General features: G+C 42.6%; 1 protein-coding gene across 2 annotated transcripts in view; it reads right to left on the reverse strand.

The window, feature by feature from the left end:
* Positions 1 to 18,179, reverse strand: part of ANKHD1 (ankyrin repeat and KH domain containing 1) — a 195,995-nt gene that overhangs the window by 142,256 nt on the left and 35,560 nt on the right. For both annotated transcript variants that reach the window (XM_075209750.1, XM_075209749.1), the window contains exon 8: positions 4,764 to 5,001. In XM_075209750.1, coding sequence (XP_075065851.1) covers positions 4,764 to 5,001 — 238 coding nt within the window. The remainder of the gene's footprint in view (positions 1 to 4,763; positions 5,002 to 18,179) is intronic.

Genomic DNA, 18,179 nt, shown 5'->3' on the forward strand with positions numbered 1-18,179 from the left:
CCCGATTCACCTGGCTTCTTATTCAGCAACATCGTCAATGCTTTTGTCCACTGATGCAGATAAGGTTTTTGATCGCGTAAGTTGGCCTTTTATGAGAGGGATCCTTGAGCACCTGGGTCTGGGGTCGGTTGGTCTTCACAGAATTCTGGCACTTTACCAACAACCTACGGCTCGGATTAAAATAAATGGAGACTTGTCAGAGCCAGTCGTGTTGAACAACGGCACCAGACAGGGGTGTCCGCTTTCACCACTTATTTTTGTGTTGTGTATGGAGGCATTGGCAAGAGCTATCAGGGCCAACCCAAATATCTCGGGCCTACAAGTTGGTAAGAAAGAGCATAAACTCGCCTTATTTGCAGATGACCTTTTAGCCATCATCTCCAATCCAGTTGTTTCTTTACCAAATTTGGTCAGGGAGTTTCAAAAGTTTGGCGTGTTATCTAATTTTAAAATTAACTATAGTAAGTCGGTGGCTATGAATATTAAGACCCCAGCTTTTGTAGTAGAGGGGCTGAAACTTGCCTTTCCTTTGGCACCCTTCCCAATTAAAATACCTGGGGGTGATAATCCCAAGTGACCTCACATGTCTTTATGAGCTCAATTTCAGACCACTTTTGGGCAGGGTCAGAGCTGACTTGAGGGAGTGGCAGGGTAAGATAGGCCGGGTCAATATAATCAAAATGAATGTCCTTCCCAGTCTTTTATATCTCATTCAGACTTTACCGATCCACGTGCCGGACTCATGGTTTCAGGGCATCCAACGAACGGTGCGCAAATTTGTGTGGTATGGGAGACGCACTAGAATCAAGAATAAAATATTATTTAGACGAAGACACTTGGGAGGACTGCAACTTCCCCACTTCTCTTATTATGATGCAGCAATTTTGGTTAGAATTATAGAGATGTCTAGTAGGGTCGGGTCGAAACAATGGGTGGAAATTGAGTCGCTTTCTCTGGAATCCCCGGCTGACATATTACTCTGGCTATCCAGTATAAGATTGCTCATCCTACCTTAGGTCCCATGTTAGCGAAATGGTCTAAGCTTAGAGCCCTTCTATGTATCTCCTCTCCAATTTCCCCACTAACCCCATTATGTAATAACCCAATGTTCCCTCCGGGAATTGCCCAGCTAGCTTTCAAACAGTGGTCCCAAGCAGGGATCCATCGTGTCGGCCAGTTGGTGGGTGCAATGGGGGTTCTCTCATTCACAGAGATCCAATCCAAATGGGATTTGCCTAATGCAGAGATCTGGAGATACCTACAGATTAAACACCTTCTGTCACAGGGTCTGCCGAAACAACACACTTGTAGGAGTTTAACGGTGTTTGAATCTCTTTGTTTCAGGTCGCCAGGTCCCTCACATCCCCTTTCAATCATATATAAGCTTCTGGTAGAACATCTATTCGTATCCCCTCAAAAATTTACCAAGGAGAGAGATTTGGGGGTTGAATTACAAGAGGCAGACTGGTCTAAAATATTTCAGGCAGCTCACACGTGCTCTCCTAATGTTTCAATCCTAGAAACCCACTATATGGTAATTACAGGGTGGTACAGATGCCCGGCGCAGCTGGCGAAGGTCTTCCGCAGGGTGCCCGATACTTGTTGGAGATGCAACCAGGATTCTGGTTCTCTTTTGCACATCTGGTGGGATTGCCCCGTGTTGCAAATGTTTTGGTCCCGGGTGGTGAGCACCACGCGGCAGTTGCTAGGTCAAAACATACCCAACACCCCGGTGTTCTGGCTGTTAAATAAAGTTGATATGCCTCTATCAAGTTTTAAAAAATCTGTTAAAAATTATCTCGGCAGCGAAGGGAGTAATCCCAGTGAAATGGAGATCAACCACGCCTCCGAGTATTCGGGACTGGTCTAATAGATTGGAACACTATAGGATAATGGATGAGATGCAGCGGTCAACCAAAGACTCGTTTGAATTGTATTATGCTACTTGGGTTCCATGGTTAAAACTTCTGGACTCTCTAGAGTCCCCGATTTCAAATTTGACTGATTGTTCCTCCCCATTTTTGCACCCGAGGGCTGGCTTGGTTATATGGACCATTTGGGAGCGTTGTGTGCCTGGCAGATACATAACCTTCTGGGTTGACAGAGCTTTAAACTAAACTGAAGCTTAAATGAGGAATTTTGCTAGACCCCCCCCTTCCCTAATGTGGTCCCCCCTTCCCTTCCCTTCTTTTCCTTTGTCTTTGTCTATATGTTATTGTTTATATGGTTATTTAGCAGGTATGTGTAAGGGTTGACATATCTCCTTTACAGATTTCTGAGTGCATTTTGGACTGGTGCCAGGATGTCATTTTTTCAGTGTCAATAACGTACCATGCCATTTTGTTGGTTGTACATGTATAACCTGTATACGTGTGTAAAACCCAATAAAATAAAATAAAAAAAAAATCTGATTCCTCTATTATTTTAATAAGGTGTCACCTCAACAAAATAGATTAGATGGATTGGATCTAACAGTAAATTGTATAGAGTTGTTGGTATACAATTAGCACCACTAGGACAAATATAATCCCTATAGAATCATATGTGATCTGCTAGTAAGAAATTAAAGGGTTATAAATCCTATTGTATTAATCGGGATTACCCCCTCATAGATGTGGTCCTCACTTTTAAATATCATTAAATTACTTATTTCAGAGTGTGTAGTAACGTATATCTCCGCCTGTTGGACCATTGATGGGGTAAATCCTCAGACAGGCTGATAGTTATTGACTCAGTATACTATTATGCTATCGAGTCTCCCTGTCTACCACGGCGCTGACATGACCCGATGTTGTTGCGGGTAAAACTAACAGCTGAATAAAACTTATTTCCAAATCGTATCTAAAGATAGTGACCGAGGACTAAATTGCAGGGGTAGGAGAGGTAAGAGTAGCGAACGCGGCATCCAGTTACTATTAAGTGTTTCTGAATTGAAATGTTTTATTCATGTCTTGTTCTCAATTTAGAGTTAGAGTTAGAGTTACACTAATAATATAGAAGGGATTTATACAATTTGTTCCCATAGGCTCAGGGCCGGATTAAGGGAATGGAGGCCCCTGGGCTAAGTATAAAGTAAAATGTATATGTTTATATCCATTAAGAGTGGCCCACATGGTCACACTCTCTTTTTTCGTCTTTAATTTGATATTAAACTGTCCAATATTAAACCAGTGTCAACCAATATAAAAACCCACAACTATCCAACAATTTTATGATTCAAGAGCACAACTAATAGCTCTTATTCAGTAATTACCAAAGACGTTATCTGTGACTTGATCACTTATAAATAACTTATTTGTGGCTGGATCATGTAGAAATAATTTATTGTAGTAATGTATTTCAAATCAGAGGTGCAGGTACCAACGTATAATTTGAAATGCACTTATCGTGTTATATTGCAATGTGTTTTGTATGCAAGTGTCATTGCTTGGGTTTGCATCTTTGCTAGAGAAAGTCTGTTTGCGGATAGCAGGAAATGTTAAGCAAGTCTTTATGTGAAGTGACAAAAAACGGTTTAACCTGTATACCCAGCAGGGGGCCGCTCCCTGGCTGTCCGGTGTAACTGGATCTCAGATAATGAAGCATCAAGTTTTAGCACATAACAGAGAAGTGTAAATATTGTTAGCTTTGCATTGCAAGTAAATCCATGTTTGGGTAAACAAATTGCATCCCGATTCTAAAAATAGCTTCTGAGGCGGTGTTCAAATCGGTATAAAAAGCCCTGTCCTGTATTGAAAATTGTTCTCTCTTGCTTCATCTGACCTGCTCCTTGTACCTCCAACCAGTGTGAGCAAATAAACATCACTTGCTTCACAAGACCTGCTTGGAAACTTCTGTAGGTCACAGGAATAGAGATTCCACCCAAAATCTAATCCGTTCCCGGCTGTAACTGAGGTTTGGACCCAGCTTTTCCGGTACCACCGCTCTGCCCGCTACCCAGCATCTCTGGCAAGTGTGATAGACCAGGGAGGAGCCATCCACAGCAACCCTGATCCATAGGAAGAGGTAAGGAGTACCAGCCCAGGCACACTATAGCCAAGGGGTACGATAGCAGCGTCAGTTACCCAGAAGGAACGTGGTTCTGGATGCCGTTAAAGGAGACCAGTGGGTGGCAGCATTTGTAAGCCAAAAGGGAACAGTGGCAAAATAAGCCCAGCTGTTTCCCTGCAACAGCAGACAGGGTGGCATAGGCAGTCCATCCTGTCACATTGTCATTATAATTAAGCTACACGGACTCTTTTTGAACACATTATAACATACTATTTAGACAAATACTACAATAATTAGATCATTCACAAAGTACAGATTTAAACCAACTAAACTTTACAGATTTTAATAAATTCGCTGAATTTAAACCATCTACATTGAGGTAATACAAGTCTATATTTTAATAAAAAACAAATATAAATTGTGTTTTTAAATTATTGTAATTTTGTGTAACAAAATTCAAACTATTTAGTGTATGTGCACCACAATGTAACATTTGTTTTCTCTTCTATTTTTGCGACAGCCTAAAGTATGTCTGTTTTCTCTACTCAGGGTGTGCGTGCAAGAGCAGTGTACAAAAATTTAGGTGAAAGTCAGAAAAATCACTGAACATTCATCAACAGTTATACATATAGCACCACCAAATTACATAGCGCTAATGAAACCAGGAGCCTTCTAGAACTGCTCTGAATAGTCATCACTGTATATTATACTAGGGCACCTTTATAAAAAGAAAAACAAACCCCCCCCCACCCACAAACAAACAATGGTCTTACCTTGTGCTAAAAGAAGTGCCACGATTTCCTCGTGTCCTTCTCGTGCCGCTTCCATTAAAGGTGTATATCCTTCATCATTTACCTCTTCTAGATTAGCACCTCTTTCGATAAGAAGGGCTGCAAGTTCTACATGTCCACCACAAGCGGCTAATGTCAGAGGGGATTCAAATGAATCTGCAGGCATATTCACCTGAGCACCGCTATCAAGTAGTAAACGTGCTACTGCAACATGACCATCCTATCAAGAATAATAAATAGTGTTTACTTATTATCTAACTTTAAAATGTATTTTCTACATTAATATTTTAGTATATGAAATATTTGCATGTACAATTTGGTAATCATTCAACTTAAGACTTCAATTAATCAACTTCTATAAAAGATCCACATATTCGCAGTTTTTAGCAATTTATTTTTTAAAGTTGGTTTTAGCAGGTATTTTTCAACATTATGCAATAACAAAACACAAAAACATCTAACTAAAAACAAAACCCAAATTATAACAAAAGCATTACTTGCTTTTTAAGGATTGCCTTTACTAATTGTACTACCAAAATAATAAAGGGGTCAATGAGCAGGTATGGACAGGGGCTCAAGTCAAAAAGCATTTAGAAATTGGTAGTTTCACGTAATTCAACACATTGTGCAATACTTAGCTGATCCATTAGTCAGTAATTAATGCTTTTACAGCATTCAACATGTAGACAAAATGTATTTTATGTAAAATATACTGGAATTTGCGTGGTGTAAAACAGAGAAAGCGAAATCTACTGGAATATGAATTCATGATGAGAAATTGGTTTAAAGAATGGCTTATCAGTATGGAATTTTTTTTGGGGCAGTGTAAAAAGGATGAGTGCTCCCCTCCGATGCACTTGGAAGGATAACCTTTCAGGGAGCACTTGTGGTACAGCCAAATTATATTTTACCATTGTATAATGATAGGTCAAGTGCCAACTTTTGTATCCCTCTTCATCATATAATAGGGAGGAAGAGAGGCATTTTTCTGAGAGACAACTTTCTTTATAGATGAATGAAAATGCATCACATTATCTATTGCTTTTAGAACATCAATGTGTGTGAATGGATGATCACAATGAAAATGAACAGGACACTAGGCAAGAAAAGCATGGTACTTGAAGACAATTTACAACTAGTGCTGATAACCTGAAACAACTGTTTGAGAGACTGAATAACCAACGGTCATTACACACTATAAGTAAATAAGTATTAACACATCAGTATGTAAAACGAGAAGGGGGACGCTGTAAAATGTTCAGCACAAAAACTAACAGGTTGGATCAGACATGCCCTGATAGTAAATCATAATAAAGGCCACTAATTGTGAAACATTTGTACAGCATTCTTCACATTAGCATAGCCATTACATACAGTGAAATCATAATACTTTAACCATTTTCTGGTTGTATTGTATGCAGTGTTAAATATGCTTGTAATTGTTAGGCTAATGGCTATTAAATAAGCTTTTAAAACCAGGCTAATAAAGGTCTTTACTTATAGCAGTCGCCTTTCCCGTAGAACTGAACTTGTTTGGGGTACTCAGACGCCCCCAGGACTTAACTCTAGGGTAGCAAAATCTTATCTGAATACCCGTAGCACACGGTGGAGGATAACCAGAATACAGAGGGCATGTACCAGAGACAGTACAGTGGTTGTGGGTCAGTAGGATAACCAGAAAACAGGGCAAAGGTCAAGGCAAGTAGTAAACAGAGGTAATCCAGTAAACTGGCAGAAGTCAAGGGCAATCAGCTTTCAAGCAGAGTCAAAGTCAAAGGTCACAACAAGAAACAGGTCAAATGTATAGTATTCACAGGACAGAACTGGATAGCAGACGCTATAACCAGGGAGGCCAAGTCCTCCCTGCCTTAAATAATACTAAACAAGTAGAAGCCATTGCTCCGGTGAATAATAATTAGCCACAGGAGGCGATTAATTAATTTACAACTAATGCGCACTCGCCCGGCTGAACGCAGTTAATGGGACACGGCACAGATTAGGAAAGCATCCAGGCCGTTGCCATGGCTGGGATGGAGCAGGAGGACACAACGTTCTGGCTGTTGCCATGACAGCTGGAACGCCGACTGAGGAAGCAAACCACGGATCGCTGTGGATCATAACAATAACCAGTGCTTTTGCTCTGCAGGAAAATCCATGCATCAGTGTTCCAGCACCTTTTTCTTTATATCTTAGTAGATTATGGATTTGGATGTACAGCACACAGGGGCAAGATGATCTTGGTATATACCACAGCAAAGTAGAATTTTGCAACAGAAAAAAACACAGCAAATCTAGTATTTCCCTTTTTTTTTTCTAAATATCTCAGATTATTATGACTATCCCAAGCATGTTTTAATTCCAGACCCATACTAGCCTATTCCACCTCTGTAGGAAGACTATGCTACCCAAGTAGTACCCTTTCAGTAAAGTAATTATTCCTCAAATTTACCCTAAATCTTCTATCCTTCAGGTAACTTGTAATACTTCACTTCCTCTGTATAATGCTATTCCCATGTAAAAATACTTCATGCAATTGAAAGAGCCTACACTATTAAACTCTCCTTTTCTGCTCTATATACATATTGAGGTCCTTTACTGGTAAGTTTTGAGATGGTAAGTTGAGCTGGTAAGTTTCCCAGTCCTCCAACCCCCGCCGCCTCTTCGCCACCTTCAACACCCTCCTGCCCCCCCCTCCCCCTCCTCTACCCTCCTCCCTTACCGCCGCTGACTTTGCCTCCTTCTCCTCTAAAATCGAGGCCATCCGACTTGAATTCTCCTCCTCCCCTCCCCCGCCTGCCCCCCCCACTCGTCCTCCCTCTCCCCCCAGCCACCAATCCCTCTTCTCCTTCCGCCCCACTACGGGCGAAGAAGTCCACTCTCTCATTTCATCCTCCCCCCGTCTACCTGTCCCACCTCCTCCGCTCCCTCTCCCCCACCACTTGCTCCCACCTCGCCCACCTCTTTAATCTGTCCCTCTCCACCGGTATCTTCCCCTCCTCCTTCAAACACGCTCTTGTTTCCCCCATTCTCAAGAAACCTAATCTTGACCCCACCTCTCTCTCCAACTATCGCCCCATCTCTCTTCTCCCCTTTGCCTCCAAAATACTTGAGACTCGTCTGCAGCCGCCTCTGCCTCTCCACCTTCCTCTCTGAGCACTCCCTCCTTGACCCTCTCCAATCTGGCTTCCGCCCTCTCCACTCCACCAAAACTGTCCTGGTCACAGTCTCCAATGATCTCCTTTCTGCTAAGGTCAGGGGCCACTTCTCCCTTCTCATTCTCTTGGATCTCTCAGCGGCCTTTGACACCGTTGACCACCCACTCCTGCTCCACACCCTTCAATCCTTTGGCCTCTCTGGCTCCGTCCTGTCCTGGTTCACCTCTTACCTTGCTGACCGTTCCTTCTCTGTCACCACCTCTGGATCTCTCTCCCCTCCCTCCTCCCTTCCAGTAGGGGTCCCCCAAGGCTCTGTTCTCGGACCCCTACTGTTCTCTCTTTACACCTCTTCCCTGGGCAAACTCATCAGCTCATTTGGTCTCAAGGACCACCTTTATGCTGATGACACCCAACTCTACCTTTCCTCTCCTGATCTCTCTCCCTCCCTCCTCTCCAGGGTGTCCGACTGCCTCTCTGCCATCTCCTCCTGGATGTCCTCTAAATTTCTCAAACTTAATCTTGCGAAAACCGAACTAATTGTCTTTCCTCCCGCTCATTCCCCCTGCCTTTCCGACCTCTCTATCACTGTACTCAACTCCTCTCTTACCCCTGTTCCTCAAATTCGCTGCCTCGGTGTCATCCTCGACTCCTCTCTCTCTCCTTTGCCCCTCACAATCTCTCACTTGCAAAATCTTGCCGCTTCCAGTTGCGCAACATCGCGCGCATTCGGCCCTTCCTTTCCCAAGATGCCACTAAAGCTCTTGTCCACTCTCTTATCTCCCGCTTAGACTACTGCAACCTCCTCCTTACTGGCATCCCCCGCTCTCATCTCGCCCCCCTTCGCTCCGTTCTCAATGCTGTCGCTCGGCTTATTTTCCTTTCAAAGCTCCTCCTTTGTCTCCCCCCTCTACCAATCCCTTCACTGGCTCCCCTTCCCCTACAGAATCGTGTTCAAGCTCCTTACACTTACCTTCAAGGCCCTCTCCAACTCCACCGCTCCCTACATCTCCAGCCTCATCTCCATCCATGCTCCATCCCGCCCTCTGCGTTCGGCCAATGACCGTCGCCTCTCTTCCCCCCCTGGTCACCTCCTCCCACGCTTGCATCCAAGACTTCTCCCGTGCTGCCCCCCTCCACTGTAACCAGCTCCGCCGCTCCATCTGAACTTCACCCAACTTGTCCAGCTTCAAACGGGCCTTAAAAACCCACCTCTTCCTTATAGCCTTCCAGTCCTCCACTTAACTGCCCTCCTTCCTGTCTCCCACCTACCTCCCTCCTCGTCGCTCTCCTCTCCCCCCCTCCGTCTTTGCCTCCGCTCTCCCCCTTTCCTCCTCCTACCCTTGCGTCTCTGTCCATCCTACCCTCACCTTAGATTGTACGCTCCTTCGAGCAGGGCCTCCTCTCCTCGTGTTCTCCACCACCTTAACTCTGCTCTCCAGCTCCTTGTCTCTTCCGTGAGGCCCTTCTACCCCTCTAGCTACCCCGCTGGGGCTCTCGCCTGTCATCTAGCTGTACTTTGAGCTTCCGAGTTACTGTGCTTTTTGTTAACTGTTCTGTGATGTCTCACCCTGTACTGTATTTCTGTCTGTCCCTGTATGGCACTACGGATACCTAGTGGCCCCCTATAAATAAATAAATAATAATGGAGACCATACAAAATGCTAGTGGTCTTTCTTTGCACATTCATATATGGTATCCTGAACTGAACAGGATATTTACCACCTCTTTTTCTATGCAACCTAGCAACCTACTGGCCTTTCCCATTGCTTTGCTACACTGCCTGTCTACAATCATTTAACCTAAAGCACATACAGCAGTGTGAAAGCTTCTCAATTAATGTCCTTTTATGACCTGAACCTGAGACTCCAGCTGTTACCTTAAGTTGGGAGACAGCAGTTTGAAGACAAATGGAGATACTGTAGCTTACAACACAGTAGGACTCCATTGAACATGCCCTATTTTTGACACAGAGGAAATGAGGGTACACACAGGACATAAGAGATGGCATGTCCAAAAACTGTAAATATCAGATTATAGAGGTGTATAAAGCGAATTTCGTTGAATGTATACAGTACTCAATAGTTCATTACAATCACACTAAACTGGAGCTTTAATGGTATACACCTACAGTATACTTTACTATCACATCTACAGAACAACTCCAACAACAACTTCCAGGGTTAACACAGATTACTACTTATCTGGTGTAGCCAAGTCCTAATCAAGCACACAAGAGGGTAGAAATTTTTTTCCCTCTATATTGCCAGTGTAGTGTGACTTGTGAATAAAATATAGAAGGAAACATTTATGTAGGAAAAATGGGGTCTAGAGGCCTGGGGTAATACAAATATGAAATGCTACATCTTGGGTACGGAGTCTGTGGACCAGAGTGTGGCAGTGCTAAATGAGTTTAAATAAACTCAGAAAGACAAACTGCTTTCTGCTGAATTTGGGTTCTAATGTCCCCTCTGAGCAAGAGCAATGCCATTGATTTAGTCTGAGCAGGAGAACAAAATCCCCTAACACAAACTCATTGGCACCAGGGACGATAACAGACCAACACTCCTGTGGCTCTGCCTGGATTGGAACACACCATTAGTACTAAAGTTAAATTAAAACTGCATTACTATTTGGGAAATATTTTTCCTAAGCTTTCCCCTAGGTTGAGCACCCAGATTTGGCAGAATTTGTAATACAGAATAGGCAAATTCAATTTGCTAACTATCTATAAATAGCTGAGAAGAGAGTGGAGTGAGCAGGAGGACGAATCACAAGCTGCAATCTTCTGACACACATGGGCTCCAACATTCCACTCAAGTTCTTCAATGTTTTCTGTGGTCCGGAGATGATCTGCTCATTTGCTAATCTGACAGGCTTTTTTCATGCAGGTGTCAGACTTTGAAAGACTGCAGAACCCAAAGTAAGTAATATTCTGTAATCATTTATAACTTACAGAATTGTATCCAAAAAATAAATTAATTTTGAGATTTGAGTGGCAATATACTTAAATACAGGTGAATAGTAATGAAACAATATATAACAGTTCAAAGGAGAAGGGTTTCAAGATCAAAGATTATAAAGCTCATACTCCATACCAAGCTACCCTATAGCACTAAGTAAAATGTGAAAACATTCTCCTTACACTTTTTACATAATGCCGATATTCAAGGTTTTACTAGCCCACATCTACTATGAGAATACATAGACTCTAGTGTGGAATTGTTTTTCAGGTTATCACACTAAAACCAGACTTTATTGGTTGTGTATAATCTATTCATTTTAAATTGAGCTGCAGTAGTTCTGCTTTGTAGATATTCAATTTTACACGTTAATCCGATTCATTTAAGGTCAATGATTCAGTGAACTCCAGTGATCTATGGTTTACTGCAAAAACACCAAGCAAAATATCTACTTTGCCCAATGCTCACACATGGAACTACCAAATGCATTACAATAATCAACTGTAAAATTAGCAACACATAACTTCACTGCTACTTTAAATGTTCATTTGCAACTCATGTTTTAGAATTAAAAAAACAAAAACACAAAAACATGCATACGTGAAAAATAAAAGTGACTGAACAATATGCGAGTCATTCCATGCCAAATCACAAAAAAAAAAAAAAAAGTAACTTTTCAACCCGACCCTCTCAGATTTTCGTGAAATTTGGTAAGATGGTAGACAGCGTTACTTTCATATTTAAAATTTTAGCCCTCCGTGATACACGGTGTTCATGCAACAGGATTGCAAATGTGACAAAAAATAAAATAAAATGTAAAATTTATGCTTGCCAGGTCCACTAAAACTAATCATAACTTTGCTTCTAATTCTGGTAGAGATTTTAAGTTGGTCTTGTTTTGAAGCCAAGGGACCTTAGTTTTGATAAAAAATATTTTTATATCTAAATATCGACTTCTACATTTCAAGGTCACATGATTTGACCTTGAATATCTAAAAAAAAAAAAAAAAAAAAAAAAAAAGTTTATTTAATTGTTCTGTACATACAGTATGTTACACAGTTAAATACAATATCTCTTTGATATAAGTTTCATTTTGGGAAGCCTTTGGGAACAGAAGCAAAAACAAATATTAAGTACGACAGTTGAACCTTTTTGCACTAAGCATGCAACTGGCAAGTTCAGATTAGTCTTGTAGTGTTTCTCTGTGTTCTTCTTAGTCTGGCTGCAGCTTCTGCATTGAGAACTAGTGATACAAGGGACTAAGAATATCTAATACCAGGTTATCAATGAATAGCGGTAGTTTGATCCAAGAGTGTGACAAATGGATAAAGAAGCACATTAAGACTCAGGGCTGCAACCCATTTGATATTAAAAGTACACAGCAGCAGTAGAAAACAAATAAGGCAGGTTCTTCCATGGATGACTAAAATACTGCAACATGTCAATATTGATGAAAAGATTTGTTATAACTATAGGAAACAAATTAAAAGTAATTCTTTAATTGCTGAGAAAGTACCGAGCACATCTCAGGAAGTGACACAGAAGTGGCAACTTGCAGGACTGAATCAGCTTTGCAGTCATTAAATGAAAGTTTCAGCAGTATGGGAGCATCACCTATCTACCGGTAAAGAAACAAAGAAGAAAATATTGCAACAGGAAAGCTGTAAAAATTGCAGAAGTTGTAAAAAAAAAAAAAAAAAATGATATATTCCATATTCCAGCTGAGGAACCTCTGCCTGATAATAGTCAATGTTGTGATGATGTCATACTGCAAGAACTGAAAGAAAAATTTGAAGAGACCTCAAAGAATTGTGGAAAAATTACTATTTTGACACTTCTTGCAAAAGACTGGACTATTACAAAAATAGAACAATTTCCTGAGGCAAGTAACTACATGATAAGAAAAGTAAAGTAATTAGTGCAGTAGTCTGGTATTTTGTCATCACCAAATCCTAAACCAGGTAGAAGCTTGGACCCAGATATTGCAGAGACTGTGAAGAACGTCTACTGCAGCGATAATGTCAGCAGGATTATGCCTGGTAAGAAAGACTTTGGTACCACCACTTCTTACTGTCACAAACACATAACAGAGGCTCAAATCAGATTAACTCTGGGACAGATAGTGAAAGGGATGGTAGAAATCAGCGAGAAAAAGGCCAAGGCTTAAGAAAACAGGGCTAGCGAAGCAGGCCAAGAGGTACAGAGGGTGAAGGAACAGTAGAAGGAGCACACAAGGAAAAAGGGCCCTGCTCATGAGAGCTTACATCCTAAAGGGAAGGGGGAAGACACAAAAAGGGTGGTACTAATTGGGGGAGAGAGCCAGGACAAGGAAGTTAGGAGGAGGACTGATAGACTTGAATAAAGAAATGTGTCTTAAGGGCAAGCTTGAAGCCTTTGAGAGTAGATGCTAACCTGATGGAACGTGGAAGATCGTTCCACAGCAGGGGAGCAGCCCAGGCAAAGTCCTGAAGACGAGAGTGAGAAGAGGCGATCAGTGAAGTAGTGAGGAGGTGGTCACAGGCAGAGCGGAGGGGGCGGTTAGGAGTGTAGGTAGAGATGAGATTGGAGATATAGGGAGGGGAAGATTGACTAAGAGCTTTAAAGGTGAGGGTGAGGAGTTTAAATTTAATTCTGTAGGGTATGGGGAGCCAATGTAGTCACTGTTGGAGGGAGACAGCAGATACAGAGCTGCGGGAGAAAAAAAATCAGGTGGGCAGCAGCATTGAGGACAGACTTAAGAGGGTCAAGGCACGAATCAGGTAGGCCAGAGAGAAGGAGGTTACAGTAGTCAAGGTGAGAGATAACAAGCGAGTGAACAATGGTTTTCATGGCTTCCGTGGTGAGAAAGGGACGTATCTTAGATATATTCCGAAGGTGGAAGTAGCAGGATTTTGAGAGGGACAGAATGTGAGGCTTGAATGAGAGAGAGGAATCAAGGACGACTCCAAGGCATCGGACTTGGGGAACAGAAACGAGGGTAGTGTTATTAACAGAAATAGAGAGGGGGAGGTGGGAGAGTCCTGGCAGGGGGGGGGGGGGGGGGGGGGGTGGAAGAAGACTATAAGCTCGGTCTTGGAAATATTGGAGTTTAAGGAAGCGTTGGGACATCCAAGATGAGATGGCAGAGAGACAGGAGGAGACACAAGACAGAAGGGAAGGGGAGAGGTCAGGGGATGAAAGATAAAATTTGGGTATCATCAGCATAGAGGTGGTACTGGAGGCCAAAGGAGCGGACGAGGACACCAAGGGAGGAGGTGTAGAGGGAGAAAAGCAGGGGGCCAAGAACAGAGCCTTGAGGAATGCCAACAGGTAGGGGAAGAGGGGGTGGTGTAGAATCATGAGTAGAGACTGAGAAGGAGCAGTTGGTGAGGTAAGCGGAAAACCAGTAGAGGACAGTGTTACATAGGCCTATAGATTTGAGAGTTTGCAAAAGGAGTGCATGGTCAATGGTATCAAAGGCAGCAGAGAGGTCAAGAAGGATAAGAAAGGGAGTAGTGTCTATTGGATTTAGCGAGGAGAAGGTCAATAGTGACCTTAGTTAGGGCAGTTTCAGTGGAGGGGAGGGGGCGAAAACCAGATTGGAGCGGGTCAAGGAGTGAGTGAGAGGAGAGAAAGGAGGTGAGACCGTTGTAGACAACCCATTCAAGGAGATTGGAGACAAAAGGAAGAAGCGAAATAGGGCGGTAATTAGAGAGAGGCGGGATCAAGGGAAGGTTTCTTGAGCATGGGGGAGACAAGAGCAAGTTTAAAAGAGGGGAAGATTCTAGAGGAGAGGGAGAGGTTGAGGAGGTGTGCAAGGTGGGAGCAGGCTTCAAGAGAGGGAGCGGAGGAGGTGGGAGGGGATTGGGTCCTGTGGGGACAGAATGGGCATAGAGGGGGAGAGAGGGTGTGGTAAGAAGGGACTGCTGGGAGTGTTATCGACATGCACACATGTCTCTCGATGCTACATCACTGGGACTGTAAATAATTTATTATCAAGTACTGCTCAAAAAAAGCATACCAGATCTCTGAAGGTGTCCTATGGTATCTGGCACCAAGATGTTAGCAATAGATCCTGAAAGTTGCAAGGTGGGGCCTCCAGGACACAGACTTGCTTTTCAAACACATCCCACATATGCTTGATCAGATTGAGATCTGAGGAATTGAAGTCAACACCTTGAACTCTGTTATGTCCTCTGACCAGTCTGCAGGTACAGACCAAGCTCCGATGCACTGCGTGTTGACACCTTTATATCCTAGTTAGCATTAACGTTTTCAGCAATGTGGACTACAGTAGCTCTTCTGTGGGATTGGACCAAAATGGCTAGCCTTTGCTCCTCACACACACACATCAATGCGCCTATGGTGCCCATGACCCTGTCGCCGGTTCACTGGGTGTCCTTCCTAACCACTGCATACCAAGAACATCCCACAATACCTGCCGTTTTGTATATTATCTGAGCCAGTTGTCTAGCTATCATAATTTGGTGCTTGTTAAAGTTGTTCAGATCCTTACACTTGCCCATTTTTCCTGCTTCCAACACATCAACTGCAAGAATTGACTGTTCACTAGCTGCCTAATATATCCCACCCCTTGACAGGTGTCATTGTACGATATGATCTTATTCACTTTACCTGTCAGTGGTTTTAATGCTGTGGCTGATCGGTGTATATATACACATTTTGATATTAATATTAGTACCCTTATTAGACATGAGCGCATCTAAAATACTAACAACCTACCACTTCCACGAATAGGATTTCTTTTTTACAAGATTTAAATGTACGTTTAATATACCATGCAAATGTTGCTCTGTTGAAAGAGGAGAATTTAGAGAGACATCAAGCCTACATAGGAAATATGATCGTGACTTTCCAACTAAAAGAATCAAAATCAAATCCTTGGCTCAGTTAGGAGTACAGCAGTTTATATTTGCTAAACTTTTTTTGCAGTGCCAAGCAGAGACTGAAGTATCCTTTCGTACTGCAAATACTATAGTGAATCGTAAGAAATCCTTTCAAGACAGAAATGTTAGAGCAAATTGTCCTTGATCAGGGAAATGTTTTTTTTTATGAGAAAGAATAAAAATTGAAATCATGCAAGCAATTAAAAGACATGCCTTTGTTCTGCAAATCAGCACCCATTCCCTCAGCCAGTTTTATAGTTTGTTGAGATAAAGTGAAAATAGACATTGTTGAATTAACAGTTGTTATTTTTCCTTTTGCTTCGATTAATACACAGATATAGTGGATACTTCTCAATTAATCATGCTCATAAGAATGGTATTTCCTAATATGAGTTACAAGGAGGAGTTTTTAACTAGGATTACTATGAAAGGAAAAATTAGAATTGAAGACATCTGTTGGTAGATGGAAAATGAGAGTATGAAGAGTTGCAAGTTGCATAATGTTAGGTGGCTTAGTTGGGTGCAGTTCTTAGAAATATTCCAGTATGTTACCAAAAATAATCCCATGATTGGAATCACTTTGAGACAAAAATAAAAATAAATTACATCTCAGCTGTATGACCCATAATGGTTGATAAATTTAGCTTTTTTGACATATTTAAGAGCTCATTGCAATGTATTCAATGTCGAACTTCAAGGGAAGGTTAAACAATTACCCACTTAGCAATTGAAAATGCTTTCAAATAAAAACTGCACCTTCTAAAAATACAGCTTGGAAAGTGGATTTTGAAGAACAGCCATGATTTTTTTAAAAAAAAAAAAAAAAAAAGCAGCCCTCTAAGGGTGGGACCGCTCTGAAAGCCCTGCTCGTAGAGCACTACGAGCAAAATTTGCATCCGTGGACCCAAATACATTAAACCGATAGAATTTGGTAAAGGTGTGGACAGAGGACAAGGTGGCTGCCCTGAAAGGCTGGTCTGCAGAAGCCCCATTTCTCACTGCCCACGATGCCCCTACCGACCTGGTGGAATGGGCCGTAAGTCTCTCTGGCACAGGATGGTTAACCCTGATGTAAGCCTGTTTAATGGTTGCTTTAATCCATCTTGCAATAGACTGTTTTGAGGCTGGCTAGCCTCTTTTATTAGAATCAAAAAGGACAAACAGAGAATCGGTACGCCGAATCTGGGAAGTTCTATTAACATAAATACGGAGAGCCCTAACCACGTCTAACTTTTCCATAGACTGCTGATCAGAGTGAGAAGCCGATGTAAACACCGGAACCACAATTTCCTGGTTCAAATGGAATGCCGAAACATCCTTCGCAACAAAAGAAGGGAGAGTTCTTAATACTGCTCTGTCCTCATGAAAAAACAAATATGGTTCTCGACAAGACAGAGCTCCCAATTCTGAAACCCTGCGTGCAGATGCAATTGCTAAAAGAGAGACGACTTTCCAGGTCAGAGACCTAAAATCTGCCGCAAGTAATGGTTCAAAAGGGGGCCCTGTAAGCATGTCAAGTACCAGGTTAAGATCCCATGGTGCTGTAGGCGGAACGTAGGGAGGCTGAATATGTAAGACTCCCTGAAGAAAAGTCTTGATGTCTGGCAATTCCGCTAACTTCAGGTGAAAGAAAACTGAAAGCACTTATACCTGAACCCTTAAGGAACCTAAACGGAGACCCGCTTCCAGACCATCCTGAAGAAAAGCTAATAATCGAGGGAGACGAAAAGAAGACATGTGACAGGACTTATTTTCACACCATCTGATATAGGCTCACCAAATACGTTGATAGATTCGAGCCGAGACTGGCTTCGGAGCTCGCAGCAGAGTGTTCACTACACTGGGGGAGAAAGCCCTATCCCTCCATAGCCTCGCTTCAACAGCCATGCCGTTAAATTGAGCAGAGGTAAATCCTGGCAAGGAAAAGGACCTTGCAGGAGAAGATAGTCTCGCGACGGAAGACGATGTTCTTGTCCTACCGCCATGGAGATTATGTCCGCGTACCACACTCGACGCGGCCATGTGGGTGCTATTAAAATTACCGGCAGACCGCCCTGCCTCACTCGTCTGAGAACTCGAGGAAGAATGGGAATTGGGGGGGGGGGGGGGGGGGGGAGTGGGAACAGATATCCCAACCTGAAATCCCATGATATGGTCATCACTTTCACTGCTACTGCTAATGGGTCTCTTGCCCTTGCGCAAAACCTGGGAACCTTTTTGTTGTGTCTGGAGGCCATGAGATCTATATCCGGAAGACCCCACCTCTGAACTAGAGACTGAAAGACTTCCGGATGGAGGGACCACTCCCCTGGCATTATCGCATTGCGACAGATAATCGGCCTCCCAGTTTTTTATTCCTGGAATGAATACTGCCAAGATTGCTGGAACAAATTGTT

This window comes from Mixophyes fleayi, chromosome 4 (genome assembly GCF_038048845.1).
Source record: "Mixophyes fleayi isolate aMixFle1 chromosome 4, aMixFle1.hap1, whole genome shotgun sequence".
Classification (NCBI taxonomy): Eukaryota; Metazoa; Chordata; class Amphibia; order Anura; family Limnodynastidae; genus Mixophyes; species Mixophyes fleayi.